General features: G+C 41.5%; 1 protein-coding gene across 7 annotated transcripts in view; it reads left to right on the top strand.

The window, feature by feature from the left end:
* CSRNP3 (cysteine and serine rich nuclear protein 3) overlaps window positions 1–18,961 on the top strand; it is a 99,192-nt gene that overhangs the window by 58,573 nt on the left and 21,658 nt on the right. For 6 of the 7 annotated variants that reach the window (XM_042443170.1, XM_042443180.1, XM_042443163.1 and 3 more), the window contains one exon: window positions 14,760–15,019. In XM_042443170.1, coding sequence (XP_042299104.1) covers window positions 14,760–15,019 — 260 coding nt within the window. Of the gene's footprint in view, window positions 1–12,164; window positions 12,272–14,759; window positions 15,020–18,961 lie in introns of those variants that run through there. The other variant, XM_042443191.1, reaches the window with a different exon arrangement.

Genomic DNA, 18,961 nt, shown 5'->3' with positions numbered 1-18,961 from the left:
AAAAAACAGGGAAATAGGTTAGTGGTTTGCCATTTTGTTTTCCAAATAGCACTGTTTTGTCTGCCATGATGTGTGTGCTCTGCTCTGTGTTCTCTCTCTCTCTCAATCAATCAGTCTCTCCCTCTCATCCTTTCTGCTTAAGGATTTACCTCCCTCTAAAATATTTCTGTGATGGTGGCAAATGAATTGCATTGCCCTCTTGGATGTAAACCTGTGGGTAGTCTGCTGTGAAACCATATGGCTCACATTTATTTTAAAGTGCCTCTGACATGAGGAGAATAGCTGAGATTGCTGAGGAAAGTGCTTACACTTTGGATCTCAGCCAGCCAAAGCTCAATTTATTTATGTTTAGTAACTGAGTACAGTAACTTCTTTTTTTAACAGTAAAAATGGTGCTTGAAAAAGATTAAAAGGCTTGGCACATCATTCAGGCTCAGATTTGTGCAAATGAGGCAAAAATGCCATCCATTCCCACCATAGGTTTATTTTTAACCGAGATGAGTCTCCCCACCCCACCCCAGTGACTGTGGAATTCCCTGATCTATTTTTAGAAAGCTTGATAGAATTTACCTTAGCAAGATTATGTATAAAGCACTTCCTTCTAGGCAGACTGACTATCGTCTTTATCACAGCAACTGGTTGTCTCCCAGCAATAATGTTGTTTAAGCAAACAAAAACATACTCGTTTGAAAATAGTCACTATTGCACCTTCTTTTCACTAGTGCTGTGGTACTGCTTTGGTGACGCATATTCCCACAATCATCCACACTGCTCTGCCTTCCCCCTCATGTTTGCTCTGTGCAGCTTATGCATGCTGATTATTTTTTCTTTCTTTTTGCCACAGTTGCACAATTTTGATGCTTCCTGCTGCCATTTCACTCTTCTGATTGAAATTACACATATTCTCAGTGCAGCTCATGATCTGCCAACCTCATTCACATGTTTGTGTAATGCACCTATCCATTCATTGTCCCACATTGGTTGCTTTTATTTAATTCTCTGGTATTTCATTTTTTTAAACATTTGTTTTGCTGTAATTGCATAATTGCGGCATGCTGGCAACCCGCTATGGCAACTCAGAGCTGGAACAGACTGGCAAAATTTAGCACCTTTCTGGCTGCTTGGGGGTGTGGCGTGTGCACAGCACATGCCTCCAAGCCGGCAGGAAGCCACCGTGAAGCCTCCTGGCCTCTTCTGTACAGTTCCTGAAGGTCTACAACCCCTGTCCTTTCTTCACCCTTGCCCTCCCTCCTAAATTTGGAGTGATGATTGTTCTGGTCCAATTCGTGTCATGTGCTGGATGTGCATATTGGAATTCCCTGCTCTTCCAGCTTTTCCAGTAATTCATCAGAACTATTTTGTCCCAAGAGATTTTGTAGTAACCAATGACAGAGCCTTCCTTTCATAAAAGGATATTAAGAGCTATTTAAGAGTGAAATTTCTCATTCTTGTAATAAGAACATGGAGGCTCATCCTCTGTGCATTTGGGAGCCTGCTTACCTCCCATGGCTGTCCCTTGATGCATTGGGTTAGAAATATAATAACAATGTTCCAGGTTGCAATTAAAAAAAATGTAAAAGCAAGGAAATAATGGCCATAAAGTAATAGAGGCCCCCTGTGACATTGTACTTGGCTATTTATGAACCTAATGAAACAGGCCACCTGGAGGTATAAATGAAACATATATATTAAAAAGAAATCTGCGACCTGCAGTAGGAAAAGATGGGAGGGGTAGGACTGTGGCTCAGGAAGATATTATAGTTCTCTTTATAAACTGCCAGAGTTTTAGCTGTGATTGAAGTTTAAAAATAAGAAACATGACTGCCATTGTTTTTCTACACTAATTTTATGTAGAAAAATTGTTCCATCTTAAACTGTAATTGTTTTAGATTAGAATTAGCAAGCTATGGCTCGGCCTAAAAAGCACAAAGGCATTTTAGGTCAGTTGGTGATGTTTCTGTTCTGGACTGGGTTGCTTTTCTCCTTGATGGATTTCATGCCCTCCAACATTTAGTGAGAACTAGGGCATCTTTGGCCAAACAACATTGCAGTTTGTTCATGATGGCAAAAGGTTATTAATGGGAAAGAACAGGAAAGCTAGGAGAGGCTGCAGCAGTTTGTTTTTGCCCAAGTCAACTAGGAAGGGCAAGATTCTGCCCTCTCCTCTCCTCCCCTCCCTTCTCCCTCCTGAGTTTATTGAGTGCAAACTACTTTGCATCAGTGGATGTAAACTGAGGATAAAGGGGGAAAGTGGGAGGATGAGAGAGAAACTGGGATATAGATATAGGGTAGTAAAAAAAATGGGATGAGAAAGGATTAATTGGAACTGGCCCTGCCAAATCAGGTTGGTTGAAGTTTATGGGATTAGATTCACAACTTCTGGGTTCTGGACCCATCATTGATCCTAGAAGAGTGGCAGCTGTGATCTATTGTCTTTATCCAGTTTCTGTTGGTATGCCATTTACATTCTTTCACTAAGAAGGCAGAATGGTGGCAGAAGGTCTCAGTCGTCCCCATCTGAAATACTATGATCTGAAACACCTCCTGGTGTCATACAGTGGCACAATACCTGATTACCCAGCAGAAGTACTTGCTGGGCATTGCAGAATGAGAAATCCAATACCTCCTTATGCAATGTGTTTAGCTAAGTGCTGTTCTGCATCCTCCCAGCTAATGATAGGCCACAGTGATGTGCCTTGATGCTATATAGCTGCCTTTGTGCACCCACAAAAGAAGCATTGAATGAATGAATTTATTATGGCATACAGCCAGCATAAAATAATAAAATGTTTACAAAAATTGTTTACATCCAGTTAGAAACATTTATATTCCAGTATATCATATAAACATTATATTCAAGCATATCATAGAAATGCATGAGAATACATACAAAAAAAAAAGAAGCATTCGTTTTCTACCTTACTAGGGGGAGGGAGTAAAAACTAATCCCTCTTCCCTGGAGTGTGTGCAAGGACATCTGGATGGACCTAGACACACCTCATTGGAGAGGAGCAGAATTATACCTAGGAGCCTCTTTCTGCCATTGCACACCTGTGGAGATCTACTTTTACTTGTGGTCCTACTAGCTCCTGATCATTTTATGTACTGCAGTGTGTTCTATATGTTTGTGTGTGTATGTGCCTTCAAGTCACCTGCTGACTTATGGTGACCCCATGAATTTCCTAGGCATTTCTTAGGCAAGGAATCCTGAGAGGTAGTTCTGACATTTCCTTCCTCTAAAATATAGCCTACAACATTGGATATTCATTGACTCTCTCATCCAAGTACTAACCAGTGCTGACCCTAATTAGCTTCCAAGATCAGATGTGATATGGTGCCCCTGGAAAGTGTTAGAAAATGCAGTGGTCAGATTGCTTTTTGGCGTGCAGTTTGCTGGCCATATTATATTGGGTTTACACCAAGAGTTTTGGGGTCTAATTCAAGGTGTTGTTTCCTTCATATAAAGATGCAGGCAAAATCTCAGGAATAAATTCTTCTGGAACGCGGCTACATAGCCTGGAAAGCCCGCAGAAAACTAAAGATCTAATTGTTTAGAAGCTAACATACCTGAAATAATGTCTTCTTCTGCATGAACCCACCATGGTTTGAAAATCTTCTCTAGAGGCCTGCTTATTAGGCATGCTACCAAGAAAGGGTAGGTTGGAAGGAACCGGGGGGCAAGGCCTTTTCTATGGTGACCCTCTGATGGTAACCCCCCCCCCCCAGCTTATACTAGTTTCAAATTTGTTTAGTTTTAGGTGGAATTCTGAAACTTGTTACCTTGTTGTTCTGCATGGTCTTTGGAGGAATGTAAATGTAGTCATTTCCCTGTTTTTAGGATGTTTTTGTTGTTCTTAATTTACTGCCTTGGTTTTTTTTTAAAATTATTTTTTAAAAATAAGTCACCTATTGGGGACCTCTTAATATTATATCAAGTTAAATTAATTTAACAATTGATATCCTCTAAAGAGAACATTATCAATCATGCTGGTACTCGAGATGTTTCTGGTTGTTGCTGTTTCATCAGCCCTGATAAGCTTGGTCAGTGGTGAGGATGATGGGCATGATAATTTTTCAGCATCTTAGCAGCTCACAGGTTTCTCTTCTTTACTGCAGATTTTGTAGTTTAATATTGTGGAACTGAGGCACTGAGCAGGAGGTGCCAAAGAAGAGTGGAATTAGACTTCCATGATGTACACAGCCTTTCACTTTTTACCTCAAGGAAAACTCTTCTATGTTGACATATCCAACAAAGGAATTTTTGAAATGTCTGTTACGGCAGTGCTTCTTAAGCTGTCTGTTGTGGGTGACTGGCAATCACAAACACACACCCGCCACAATGCAACAGGACCGAGTACAATGTTTGTGCCAGCTTGGCATAGTGGTTTGAGTGTTGGAGTATGAGTCTGGGGACCAGGGTTCAATTCCCAGCCCAGCTATGAAACCCACTGGGTGATCTTGGGCAAGTGGCATGCTCTCAGCATCAGTGGGAAGCAATGGCAAACCTCCTCTGAACAAATCTTGCCAAGAAACCCCATGATAGGGTCGCCATAAGTCGGAAATGACTTGAAGGCACACAGCAGCAACAACATTCTGGATTGCATGTTCAATTTACACAAGAAACTGGTTAGGCTTGTTAGGCTTCATTCATGCCCTTTCTCCTGAGAATACATCTTAGAATCAGAATTTGACAAAGGCTGTTGTTTTGGATGACAACTTCCAGAATCTCACAGCAAGTGTAGCTATAATGGCTGTGGGATTCTGAGAGCTGTAGTCCAAAAGTATATGTCCCTCTCAAGGTCTTCTTACATATATCTACCACTTCCCTGCAGCAGAACTGCAGATATAGGTAAAGATCAGTAGTGGTGAATAAATTGTCTTTTCAGGAACATTTATCTACCATTAATGATTCTTTTTTTTCAAAAAGGAGCCCCTGAATTGCTCCCGAAGAGCTCTGAAGTTCCTCAGGACATGGTCTGAAAAGCACTGCTCTATGCTATATATTGATCTTTGTGAATTCTTTCATTGTCTTGCTCTGTCTCACTTCTAATCACAAAATCTTCACCTCATAACAGAAAGACTTCTGTAGCCTATGATGACAAATGCTGGTATCCCTCCCTGTGGATGGATGTGTGGCAGGAAGAAGAGGCTGAAGGCCAAGGGACTAATTGCCTGAAACAGTTTTTAACCAGCGGCATGCTTCCTATTGTGCCACCACTGTTAAAATATATGGCTTCATTTTACAAAGACTTGTCAGCATCTTTTACAACGGCTTCATTTCTCCTCTCCTGACTGTTACATTTCCCCATCATACCTGTGCAACTGTCACACCTGAATTGTGCAGCCATAACTCATAATCTAGTTTTCTTGGTCTCCTACTGCCATGTCCCAGTAAATCAGGAAGATTCCTGTCATAGCTTCAGGCTTCAAGCTGTTGCTATATGTGTGGCTCGTATTTTGTGGACCAACTACAACTTGCTTTTGTGGGGGGAAAAACAAAAGCACTATTTCATTATCAGGCATCTCAGGATTGCTGTGGAATAATGACTCCATCTTTAAAGAGAGCATTAAAATATGTGGTGTTCCTTCAGTTAGGATAGGGATAGGGTTTTATACTATACTACATTATAGTATGCATTATAGTATACAGTACATTATACTATACTACATTACAGTATGCTGCTCTCTGACAGCCTGCAAGAGGTCTCTCCTGTTGGAAGGTGTCCTCTTTTTGGAAGACCAAGTCCAGTTTAAAGAGAAATAACTGTGAATCAGTTGTTGCTAATTATTGACATTGTTCACAGTAAAATGAGCAGGTTCCCAAGTCAATAAATAACAATCTGACTTGGGATGGCAGGATGTATTGCATTCTGTCCACATAGGCTTGCCATTTCCCGCCTGGGGGTGGGACTTTCCCGGTTTGGGGCGGGTGCACACGGTCCCGCCCCGGTTTGGCCCCTCCCCCGGGACCTCCCCCCCCAGCAAGGCCCTAGAGGCAGCTCCAGCCCTCTCCAAGGCTGTGTGCCACTCTCCCCGCCTCCCTGCCTGGCTTAGCCTAGAGAGCAGGGCTTCAAGACATCTGCCACTCAGAGCTATTGCCAGCCCACTTGGTATATATGTCTTGCAAAAGGCCTGACCTTCCAGGTTACAGTGAGCAAAGAAAAAAAGGCCATCAATGGTTCCTGTTTCACTGGGAGTCTAAATGCCTCATCTTTTCAATGTCTACCACTCAGTATTCTTGTAATTCTTTATCACAGGGTCGTTTTTGAGGCCCTAAACACCTTTACTTGTAATATGCAAATTTCTCCCGAAGCTGACCAATGGGAAAGAAGCAATCAGCCCCCCTCCACTTGGGTTGGTTTTCAATGGCTTGGAAGGAAGAGATTTTGCCTTGCTTGTAAATAGGAAGGGCTTTGGGGTAGCAAAAGGCTGAAGAAATAGTTTGACCCCCCCTTAAACATCCATGGCTCAGTGCTATGGGATTCTGGGAATTGTAGTTTCTTGTGGCACCATAGCTGTTTTGACAAAAGGAGACTGAATGGCGGCGTTGCCTGGCTGGGGGCAGAGCCTCTTGCCAGCAGTGAGAAGGCTGCGATGATGAGGAAAAGCAGGGGCTCCTCTGGTGGTCCTGGCCACTTCCCTTGCCTCCCTCCCTCCTCCTCCTCCTCCTCCTTCTCCTCCTCCTCTCAGAGCTCAATCACCCCCCCCCCCCCCCCCCCCCCCCCCCCCGCTCTGCACTTTGAGACCCCTTTAACTGCCAAAGCTCAATGCTCTGGAATGCTGGTGTCTGTGAGGCATTTGGCCTTCTCTGTCAGAGAGCTCTGGTGCCACAATAAACTACAATTCCCAGGATTCCATAGCACTGAGCCCTGGCAGTCCAAGCAGTGTGTTTTGGACACAGAGATCCAGTCCCTAGCTTTTATATCTCTCACACACACTGCAGGAATAATAACCCACTTTAACTCAGTGCTAGGGAATCCTGGGAATGCTAGTGTTTGGGAGACATTGAGACTTCTCTGTCAGTGATGGCTCTGAGGCCACAATAGACTACAATTCCCAGCATTCCCCAGCACTAACCCAGGACAGTTAAGTCACTCTCAAACTGGATTATTTCCTCAGTGTGGATGCAGCTTTGGTGAGGAACGCTGGGCATTTCAGTCCAGCATTGTTTTATTTCTGCAGTGCATTTTGGATTAGAGACAAGGTGACCAGGCATCCTCCTCCTTTTCCAGGACATGTCCTCCATTTGGATCATGGCTAAGAAGCATGGATTTATAATTACATGGGTGTTTTTAGCTTTTATTTTTGGCCATGTCCTACATTTTTTTGCTTGGGTGCCCTACATTTTGGGGTGAGGGCATTGGTCACCTTGGTCAGAGAGCTTTCCAGGGGTTTAACTGCCATTCTGCTGTGGTGCTGGAACAGACCATAGCATTAAGCCAAGACAGTTAAAGTGGTCTCAAACCAGATTATTTCTCCAGTGTAGATGCAGCCCAAGCCTTTTGCCTCTCTTATGCCTGAGATTTCAAAGCCCAGCCTTGGCACCACAACAAACTACAAATCCCAGGATTCCATAGGATGGAGTGATGAGAGTGAAAGCAGTGTGGCAGCAGCCTAAGTGTGCTTAATGCAGTTCTTAGGATGGTGCACCTCTTGCCTACAGAGTCTCACAAGACTTTTTTGTTTAACAATTTGTACCCATTAACTCCATTTCATGTCTCCTTTATTTAGTGGGGAGGAATACAGACAAAACAAGTCAAAATGAAGGAAAACCAAAGTCCCTTGACCAAAGGGTTTGGTTGTGGAATAAGCCTCTGAAATAGGCAAGAGGCAATGTTAAAATAAAGCCATGTTCAATGCTCAAATGTGCTGTTTGGAATGGGGAGAGGGGGGGTGGCCAGAAAGGGAAGTACATTTCCGTGATCTGTCTACAAATAATGTCAACATGTCCTCCATTTTGATCATGCCTAAGAAACATGCATTTATATTAACATTTCTAAAAAAGCCTCAATTTTTTGGCATGTCCTCCATTTTTATAAAATGTGTCCTACATTTGAAAATGTTGTCCTGCATTTGTCCTACATTTGTCCCGGTTTGGAGGTCCTCACTTATGGCAACCCTATGTCCACATTACAGTAATTATTTCTGATAATGCATTTGTACATATAAAATAGCATATGTAAAATTTATGCAAATCTGTACAATTTTTGTCTTGTTCTTTTGCTGATATTTAAGTGGCCATAATAAGAAATACATTTCATAAAAGAGCATTTCACTTTAGGGGTCTTCACACAGGTACAGTTTGCTTACATGTGTGTAGGGATAGTGGATCTATTCACAGGTAGTTTCATATGTTACATGCAACATATGTATATTGTACCCAGTTGCTGATCTGTACCCTAGAACAGTTATTCATATACATGCATTCATTCTGAGGTGTCTGGGTTTACATAGCAACTCAATATTCATGTTTTTGATTGACATATAGTCAAAAAAATAAGGAGTTTGGGGGCCTTGTATAAATTTGTCATTTTAAACAAGAAAGTACATACTATCTAACATTTCACAGGTTGCTTGGATACATGTGGCCAAGCAACAACAAAATATGGTCCAAGGGATGCAGCCAGACAACAAAAGCACAAGAGCTATTAATGAGGAAAAACACACAAAGCTACATTTTTAAAGCAGAGAAATCTTGAAATTTATGAGCTGAGTTGAAGAAAGCCTTTAAAAAGAGAACAATAACCATTAATGTTCTCTCTGTGTGTAGCGTGTGTGTGTGTGTGCACACACCCACTTTCACCTGTGAATTTATGGCAACCCCATGAATTTCATAGGCAAGGAATCCTCAGAGGTGGTTTTGCCAGTCCCTTTTTCTGAAATATAACCTCCAGCATTACCTTAACCCACAAATGTGGAAGGAAGACTGTATAGCCTATAGCATCTGTTATTCATTGCCAGTCTCCCATTCAAGTACTAACCAGGGCTGAACCTCCTTAGCTTCCAAGATCAGACAGGATCTGGGGCCTTTAGGATGATATAATGCATGATGATCAAATCAAAATGTTTTTATCATATTATTATCAAATTATAGTGATCCCTCATATCTATGGCCACAGCATGACCTCTGCCCAATGCACATTTTATATCAAGTCAAATCCCAGCCTCTCCATAACCTTCATTGGTGTCTTTGACTAACCTATTTTACCAGGTTATTGTTAGGATAAAAATTGGATGGGGTGAGGGAAATAATGTACAATACTTTTTGGATCAGAAGACAAATAGAATGAAATTAGCTAGAAAAGATATTGTTGAAGAAGAGATTATTATTATCGAGACATCTATGTATTCTATTGACCATTTAGTACATCTGATTTAGAAGGTGACTATACATGGCTTTTAAAACCCAGTTATAGTAATAAAATAGCACCTTTGGTGATACTTATCATACAACATCACCCCCAACCTGTAGATGCTGCATCTGGCGAGTGTAGTTAGGGCATCGTTTTTCATTGCAGGGAAAACTCATCCATGGCCCAGTACAGACTGCCGGTTCTGGCCGCCTTGGGCCAAAATTAGAGTTCAGGAACGTGCAGCAAGTGCACGCTCCCGAACCCTAGTCTGTAACAGCGGCCCCATCATGAAGGTCTCCCATCCATACAGGGATGACACAAAGCAGCACAGCGTCCGCACGTCACAGCACAGGCTTGTGTCATCGATGCATGCCAGTGCGCCAATGGCACAGTCATAGCACCCAGTGCACGCTATAAAAAGAACCTGCTTTTACTCCTGACGGAGACTGCGCTGTTTGGCTGCTGCAGCCTCCGTCAGGAGTAAAAATGGCAGTCCTAGGCCTACTCAAGTGCAAAACACCGCTGCTGGGACAGTTGCAAAGATTACCAGTGGCTTGGTGTCACAGTCTTCTCCTCTCACCCTCTCCCTCACTATTCCATACAGCCTGATTCAGTTTTTAATATTTCTTTTCTTTTCTTTTCTTTTCACACTTAAATCACATTACCAGAACTGCAGAATTACAGTTAAAAAGTAAAATAAATAAAGGCATACTAGATGGGACATAAGTCAGGGAGGCAGTGTTAAGGGGAATCAGGAAGCGAGTGCGATGGCAACAGCTGCCCCAGTCGCATGATTGCAAAGGCATGCAGTAATGGCTGCTAAAAAATGGTATGTTAGTGTTTTTATTAATTGACATGATTGCGGTGAGAACCAAGCTCATGTGATAATGTCCTTAGGCTACAATCCTGTACACTTTTACCTATGAGTAAATCCCACTGAACTCTTTGTGGCTTACTTCTGAGTATATAGGTCTTTGGTTGCATTGTTAATTGATTGGAAGACAGAATGGAAGAAGATATAGTTCTGCTCTACATAAGATAGTACTTCAGCTTTCCAGAAGTAGCCATTAAAATTCTTCTAGCATTGGACTCCTGCCAGCTATATTCTATCCTATGACACTGTGCAGCCTTGGCATACATGTGTGCACAGGCACACACATACACATAAGGAGAGAGGGGGGATTAATAAATTAAAAGGAGAAGGTAGAGAGAGAGAAAGTAGTAAAACTAAATTTTAAAATATAAGGTTTATGCAGATCTCAAAAACAAACAAAAATTAGAATTGAAAGGAGAAAAATACTATTTTCAAACCAAGAATAAAAAAGAAATGGGAAGGAGAGATTAAGCAGCACTTTTAAGTCTAACTGGTCTATTTTAGTATGGTTTAAGGATATCAGACCAGTTCTTCAAATGTCCTGATAGAGTGATATTAAAGCCACCAGTTTTTAAAGCATAGTTACACCATTGTGGGAGTGGGATAATGTATGATGAGATACAAAATGATGCAAATTGTGACCCTGGTCATAAATCTTCAAGAGCTGAATGAGAAGATACAGATATTTCAAGTGTCTAGCAGTAATCTTTAAAGTAATCTGTTATGAGTCTGTTGACAGGTGAACGTAATATATTTACTTATCAAAAAGTCAGTTCCATTGGTGCCAATATGCTCTGTGATACATGTGCACTTGTTAGGACTTGTATATTAATATGCAGTGTGCCATTAAACCATTATCTCTATTAATACCTCTGCTGATAGTTCAGAATTTGAGAATATAATCCAGTTCAGATATTTCTCTTTCCAGTTTTCCTTTTAATTTTTGTTTGTTTGTTTGACAACCACCACTTGCAGGTCCCATATTGTATGCCTGGGAAGGTTCAAGTGCTCTGTAACTGGTTTTGGAGTGCTGCACTTTCCAATGTTAGGTGTGTGTCCATTTGTCCTCTGGCATAAAGCCTATCCTGTTTATCCAACATAGAGTGTAGAGAGGCACTGCTGACTTATGATAGCATACATCACATTGGAAGATGAGCATATCAATACACCTCTGATGTTGTGGGCAACAATATTAGTATCTGCATTGTTGCTGCCAGAGTAGGTTTGGGGACTGATTTTTTTGCTTATCAATAGAAGCTGTCTTTTGAATAACATCTTCTCATTTACTCTTTCACTCTTCCACCTCTACATTCTAAACCAGGAATGCAGGCTTTCTTCTGCCAAGCTAGTTAATACAAAGCACTTGTGAAGTCAGTTTTCAGGCTGCATGGGTCTGAGAAGCAGGCGGATGGAGAATTTCGGACTCCTTGAGACCAACTGAGACTCTGGGAATGTGGAGGACTACCCATGGCAGCCCCAACTGATCTGTGACAGTTGGAAGCTATGAAGTTATCCATATAACTATTGTTGATATACCCAACAGAGAAATAAGTATTAACATGTTCAGCAGGTTTTGTGTAGGAGTGTGCTGTTGCAAAAAGTGGCTATTTGCATCTAAACAATTATAAATATAAATAGCTTAATTTTGTAGAGTGTTTTTAAAATAAAAGTATATTGTCTATCCACCAAAAATACTGTTATTAAATTTTAAAAATGGAATAAGAATGCTAAATGACAGTTAGTCATTTTTTGCTGATAAGAATTTATTTAATAAGAAGGGGGAAATGGGAAGCAAGCAATAGGAACAATTCAGATAAATATATATCTTAACAAAACCCATTCTAGTACAGGATGAAATCCAGTAAATCAGATATCCAATCGGGATCATAGGCCTGCTACATGGTCTAGAACTCATCCTGCCTTTGGCCTCTGAGCAGCTCCTGGATGTCGGCTGCATTGATTGGTTGATTTATTTCTGATGGGACAACTGAACTTCATGTCCACTTGATAAGCCAGAACATGGAAATATGAAGTGATGAAAAACGTGAGACAGTCACCAATTGCTCATTTTTGAGACCTTGATTTTGTTACCTTTATTGCTTTTGTTACCTTAGTAAATACATGGTCTCTCAGTTGAGGAGATCATATTTAATACAGATATATTAATACATAGATAGATGCTATTACTCTCAATATCTTTTATCTTTCTTGTACATAGTTATCACCTGGTTTCCCCCCTCTTTGGACCTTACCATATGGGAAGGAAGCATCCAAATCCTGTGGATAAATGGGGTTTAAATCAAGGAATATCCCGCAAAAGCAGGATTGTTTTCAGTTAACGTTGGACTAATTGAGCATTAGCACAACATTAACCCATGCAGAAAGTTGCAAAATTGCACTCCTTTTTCCTTCTGAGAAATCCCAAAAGTAAAAAGTGACACAATTTTGCCCACTGTTTGCATGGGTTAATGTTGCATTAATGTTCAATTAACCCAATGTGTCTGAAAACAATCCTGCTTTTGCGGGATATTACTGGGATCTGAACCCCGTTTATACATGGGATTTGGGTGTTTTGCCTCCCGTGTGATAAGATCCTTTACTGCATTGGAAGGAGGTGGGATTTGAGCCATAGTAGTGGGGCTTTCTGCCTCCCATAGCAATGGCTTAAACTACAGGAAAAGAGATTTCACCTAAACATTAGGAAGAACTTCCCTAAGAGCTGTTTGACAGTGGAACACACTCTCTCAGTGGGTGGTGGGGTCTCCTTCTTGGAGGTCTTTAAACAGAGGCTGGATGGCTATCTGTCGGGGGTGCTTTGATTCTGTTTTTCTGCATGGCAGGAGATTGGATTGGATGGCCCTTGGGGGTCTCTTCCAGTTTTATGATTCTAAGTGGAAAGAATATTTGAGGCTTGAATTTAGGGTTTGATTTAGTTGGGTCAAGTTCATTCCTAGGCTTGATTCCATAGAGTCATTGTTATCTCCCGAATCAACATATATAAAATAATGTAAACAGTGATCTTAGTTGGTATATCACATGATGATCAACCTAGTTGTTAAGTTCTCATTTCATGGGCTGATAATCAGTAATGACAGGATGTAAAGATTGGATTGAACTTTTGGTTCATGATTCTTTTCACCAAAGATATTTGTGTCATTGAGCCTGACTTAAGCATGAAACCTGTCTGCTCCTCTCTCAATCACAGTGAAATAGCCAGAATAGGTCAAAGACCATATTAAGAACTTTCCTGTTAGCACACTTGTCTTCAAACACAGGATTCTGTGGAGGCAATTTGCAGATGAGTTGCTGGGTGAGGAAGTGTCAAGTGATGTTAATGGATGTGGGAATGAGTTTTGTATCATAGATCTAAAATATGGCATCATTAAGAATATCATTGGTATAATAGCAACACCTCTTCTGCAAGCAACTTTATAACCTTAGAAGCCTGTTTGCCACATCCAGCACTACAGGCATTCTGAGGCCCCACCATTTCAAATTGAGCAACATGCTTCTTGCACATGCTGCTTGAAACACAGGTGGACTCAGGCCACGTCCTCACTGCAGAAATCATCCAACCACTTTAACTGCCATGGCTGAGTGCTATGGAATTCTGGAAATTGTAGTTTATTGTGGCACCAGAACTCTGACAGAGAAGGCTAAATGTCTCCCCAAACTACAGTTCCCAGAATTCCCTAGCCTTGAGCCATGGCAGTTAAAGTGGTGTCAACCTAGATTATTTCTGTAGTGCAGACACATACTAAATCTACAAAAGTTTATGCTCCAAATTTATTTCTCTCAGTTTCAAAGGTGCTACAATATCTCTTGCTGTATCTTTGATGCAGCACACAGTTCTTCTTATTGGGTCTCTAATGTTTTTGACTGAAAGATAGAAATTTTGAGAACATCTACTCAAACAAGAAGGAAATCATTTTGTTGGCTGAAGCTTTCATATATACCATGAATTAGTGCCCTCCAAATTTTTTGGATTGCAGCCTCCATAATTTTGTATCATTGCTATGCTGACTGGATCTTGTGGGATTTGGAATCCAAAGCATCTGAATGGCACCAGTTCACATACCCATGAAGGTGGTAATTTAGGTGTCTCAGGTTGAGGTGGGCTCTATGGAAACAGTAGGATTGGGTTACTTGGGAGACAGAGCCAACTACCACAGCAGACTCTGCCAAGGGTACTTGTTAATTCCTGCAGCCCTTGGATCATCCAAAAATCATCTGAAAATGAAACCTGGAAATAACTGAGAGTTTCTTTGTTTTTCCTTGGGGAGAGGGATGTGTGATGGGAAGCAGTACCTTCAGCCATTGTAGGAGGTGAAGTGACTGAGGAAGGCCAAGAGATGAAGTTGTTCCTTGGCCTTTCCTCCTCTGGATGTGAGCTGCTCCTTATCCCTTGACATTTCTGATTTCCCTTTGAGAAGATCACTACAGCAGCTAACCTGGCGGATTGATTGTGCTATAAGAATCTATGTAATAATTAGAACGGCTTTATTGCAACATGTCACTTACTTTCTTTTTAGCATCCTCAATTCTGAAGAGGGAGAAACGGAAGAGGACCAAAAATGTCCATTTTAACTGCGTTACTGTCTACTATTTTACAAGAAGGCAAGGGTTCACAAGCGTCCCCAGCCAAGGAGGAAGCACCCTGGGCATGTCAACCCGCCACAACAGCGTACGTCAGTACACCCTTGGGGAGTTTGCCATGGAACAAGAAAGGCTTCACCGGGAGATGTTACGCGAGCATCTCAGGGAGGAGAAACTCAACTCTTTAAAACTTAAGGTAAAAAAACGAGGCAAGGTAAACTCTTTGATTTTTGATGGCATGAGCAAGAACCACCACTAATAGTCAGCTTGGCACTTCAAGGGCCTTGGCAGTGTTGCACTTCCACTTCTCAAATGGCTGCAGTTCAATTGCCCCAAACAACCTGGCATTTCTTCTGTTTCTCACATTAACTTGTCAGATTTTTAATAGGGTTCCACCTGAGCTCTTTAAGACGACAGCTTTCTTCCTGCTATGCAGATACGATGGCAATTTGTTCCACCCCACTGAAGTCACCACTTTAGATTTTGATTAAATACAGCTAGGCAAGCTGCTAGGTGTGGAGTATTCTGTGCAAGAGATTGTTGGCCTGCTATTAAGGAACTAAATTTTGTCTCTTTGAACCGTCATAATATGGAATCAAGCTTCTAGGGAAAATATAATAGCTATGCTTGTTATATGCAAAATGTTTTGTTTTTAAAAAGGCTTTCCCTACTATTAAGAGATATAGAAATGTAAATAGTGTATTCTGCACTCTCTAAGCAGTTTACAGTCTGTGTAAGCCAATTGCCCCTAACAAGCTGGGTACTCATTTTACCAACCTACAAAAGGTTGGAAGGCTGAGTCAGCCTTGGAGCCCTGGGATCGAACTCACAATGTTGTGGCTGCAGTACCAGCATTTAACCACTGTGCCACCAGGGCTCCAATTCTTTCACAAAAAAGTCCCAAATTACAATATCCCACAGCAGTTGTCCATTTTCTTAATGGGGTGCCTTTTTCATAGAGGATGAGACTATTTGTCTGAATTCTTTACCTCCGTCATTATGATGGGCTGTTGGGCCAGAGGGGGTTCTCACTGGCTGGTCTTACTCTCATTTCAAAAACCTAGAAGGAGGTTTATTGGCAGTTTTGTCAGCTGCAGCAGCACAGTTGTTTCCAAGATTTCCAGCTTTTTGTGTTTGTTAAGTGTTCCATCTACTTATCCCATTCCTTGTATGACTAAGGTTTCTTCCTCAAAGGAGAAAAAGAGAGGGAGAAAGAAGAACAAAATGTGGCAGCACCTTTAACCCTGATAGGTTTTTTATTTTTGCACGAACTTTTATGGATATAAACTCACATTTTCAGATGCAGTATCAAATGCTATTAAGGTCTCAGGTATTAAGCATATTTATAAAGAGTGTAATAGGACCCAGAAAGATGAAAATCATATCTCTTGCTCTAAATTTTCAAAGGTAATACAGTACAAGTCTTTCAGATCTTTACAATGTCCAGTTAGCGTTGATGTGTCAAAGCAATGAATCTGCTTAGCAAAAGGCACTTTCCTGGATTCAAAACTCTTTTTGAGAAAATTCCTTTTGTCATATGTTAAGTAGCAAGGACTCTTGTATTGATATATGTATCTTGGAATAACCTGGAATATGCCATCCTGTGTCAGCACTGCCCCTCTACACTATTCATTAGACAAACAAGACAGTCTCTGCACAAGAGGATTAATGGAGACAAATCTAACATTAGAAATGGCAATACCTCTAAACCAGTTGTAAAACATTCCAACCTTCCTGGATACACAGTCAGGAATTTGCAAGTCATGGTCCTTGAACAAGGAAATTACAGAGAAAGATTAAAAAGAGAAACAGCTAAATTGAATTACATTCACAAATTCCAGTCCATTATCAAAGGTATGAACAAGGACCATGGCTTATGGCACACTACATATATTAATTCAAGAATCCTCACTACAGCACATATAACCAAAGAAAATTTCTCAGAGAGGGTTTTGAACCCAGGGAAACTTACTATTGGTAAGCAGATTTATTGCTTTCACATATCAGTACTAATTGACCACTGTAAAGATCTCATAGACGTGTCTCACTTCAGCCAGCCCTTTGAAAATTTAGAGCAAGGGACATAATTTCTATCTTTCTGGATCCTGTTATGTTCTACCCTACTCTCACTACTGTATTTATACAGTTTTATACCTGAGGCCTTAATACCACTTGGTACTGTTTCTGAGAAATGGTTTTATATCCATGGAAGCTCATGCTAAAATAAAAACAAGTTAATCTTAAAAGTACTGCCACATTGTTTTGCTCCCCCTCCCTTCCTCTTTTTTATGCTGCAAGAGACTAACAGGGCAACTTTCTTCGTAAAATTGCTTTTACAAGGCAGATATCCGCCCTTTCCTAATGCAGACTGTTCAGGAGCTCCCCCTGGTGATTGTACAGTGTGTGTTGTTGAAAAGATGCAGGATTATCAATCAAAAGCATTTTTCCCTAGCTACACAATGGTATCTTTAAAAGAAGATGCTCTGAGGGGAAAAAATAATTACATGCTAGCAGATGCCTGCTTTTGTTTATTTAGAAACAAAATGCAGTAATTATGGCAGTGTATATTTCAATTTTCAAAACTGGAATCTGCAAATAAAGCTTTCAGTGCAAGGTGATCTTATTCTGGATACTCCATTCCATTGCTTTCTCATGAAAGGCTGGTCAGCAGTCTGTGCCATGCTTGGTTGTTTCTTTCACTATTTTTGGGTCCCATCTCCTTAGTGTGTTGGAAAGAGATCATGGAGCACTTTTGAGACTGATTGAAACAAAGAAGTTGGTAGCATGAGCTTTTGTAGACTTGAGCCTTCTTCCTCAGAGTTGAGGAAATAGGTTCAGGTTTACAGACTCTCAAACATTTTACCAACCTACAAAAGGTTGGAAGGCTGAGTCAGCCTTGGAGCCCTGGGATCGAACTCACAATGCCAACATTTTTCTTTCAGTAAGTCTAAAAGGTGCTCCAAGATCTCTTTCCATAGTGATTTTACAGACTAACACAGCTATATCTTTAAATTCCTTAGCATGTTGTTAGAGGGGTTGTCTCCTGAGCCAGCTACCCTTGAACCTTTTAAAACTTCCCTCATATGTTTCTCATATGCTAACTATGGCAGGTTCCACACCGCCCAAAAGTACGTGCTCGGCATGTACTAGGGTTAGGAAGGGGCATCCTTTCCAGACGCCCCTAACCCTAGAATGTGCTGAGCACGTACAAAATGGCAGCACCCATTCTACATGGGCGCCGCCATTTTGACGTAGTGGACGCTTAGTGTTCTCACATCTTGGCGTCATTATGATGTCGCAAGTGCACCAGTGGCGCTTTGTGGTGTCATAATGGCGCCGCAAAAAGAAGCCGCTGCGTGGAGGAGCCGTGCAGTTTGTCCTCTGCAGCTCCTTCGTGTAGCAAACACCTTTTGGGTGGTCTGTAAAGCGCCTGTGGCTGTTAACTTTCTTATATGTTAACAAAGGGGCTGTGCAGACCAGCCATTAAGTCCAGCTTGGGGGTGAAGTTGGGGCATGGTGTCCATACAACACACACCCTGACTTCTCCCCCATGGTGGCATGATGTCATGTGCCACACCACATGGCATCATGGCACTCCTTTGGCACTGAGTCCACATGATGCAAAGCCAAAGGAGTGCTGTAAAGCCACGGTGCCCTTTCCAGGGTGCAAAAACGAACCGCTTTTTGTGACTCCTTTTTGTACCCTGGGAAGGCCAGTTCAGGGCCGCGGTGTTTGATTGCCACGGCCCCGATCTGGCGAAGACGGAAGTGGTTGCAGGCTGCCCCTTGGGGCGGTCTGCACAGCCCCTAAGGCTGTTTCCACTGTGCAGAATTAATGCAGTTTGACACAGTTTTAACTGTCATGACTCCATCCTATAGATTTGTAATTTGTTATGGCACCAGAGCTTTCTGAGAGAGAGGGCTAAATATCTCACAAAACTATAAATCCCAGAACTCCCTAGTATCGAGCCATGGCAGTTAAACTGACAAATTGCAATAATTCTGCAGTGTAGATGCAGCCTATGCTAACTATGGGCCCGTACAGACAGGCCAAAATAAAGCTGCTTTGGGTCCATTTGGAGGTATGCTCTTTAAATGATGCATGTGTCCTAAGAGTCAGAAGCCATGCCAAAGCCAT

The sequence above is a fragment of the Sceloporus undulatus genome, chromosome 1 (assembly GCF_019175285.1).
Source record: "Sceloporus undulatus isolate JIND9_A2432 ecotype Alabama chromosome 1, SceUnd_v1.1, whole genome shotgun sequence".
Classification (NCBI taxonomy): Eukaryota; Metazoa; Chordata; class Lepidosauria; order Squamata; family Phrynosomatidae; genus Sceloporus; species Sceloporus undulatus.
Note: the sequence above shows the minus strand (reverse complement) of the source record. Positions and strands in the feature narration are given on the sequence as shown.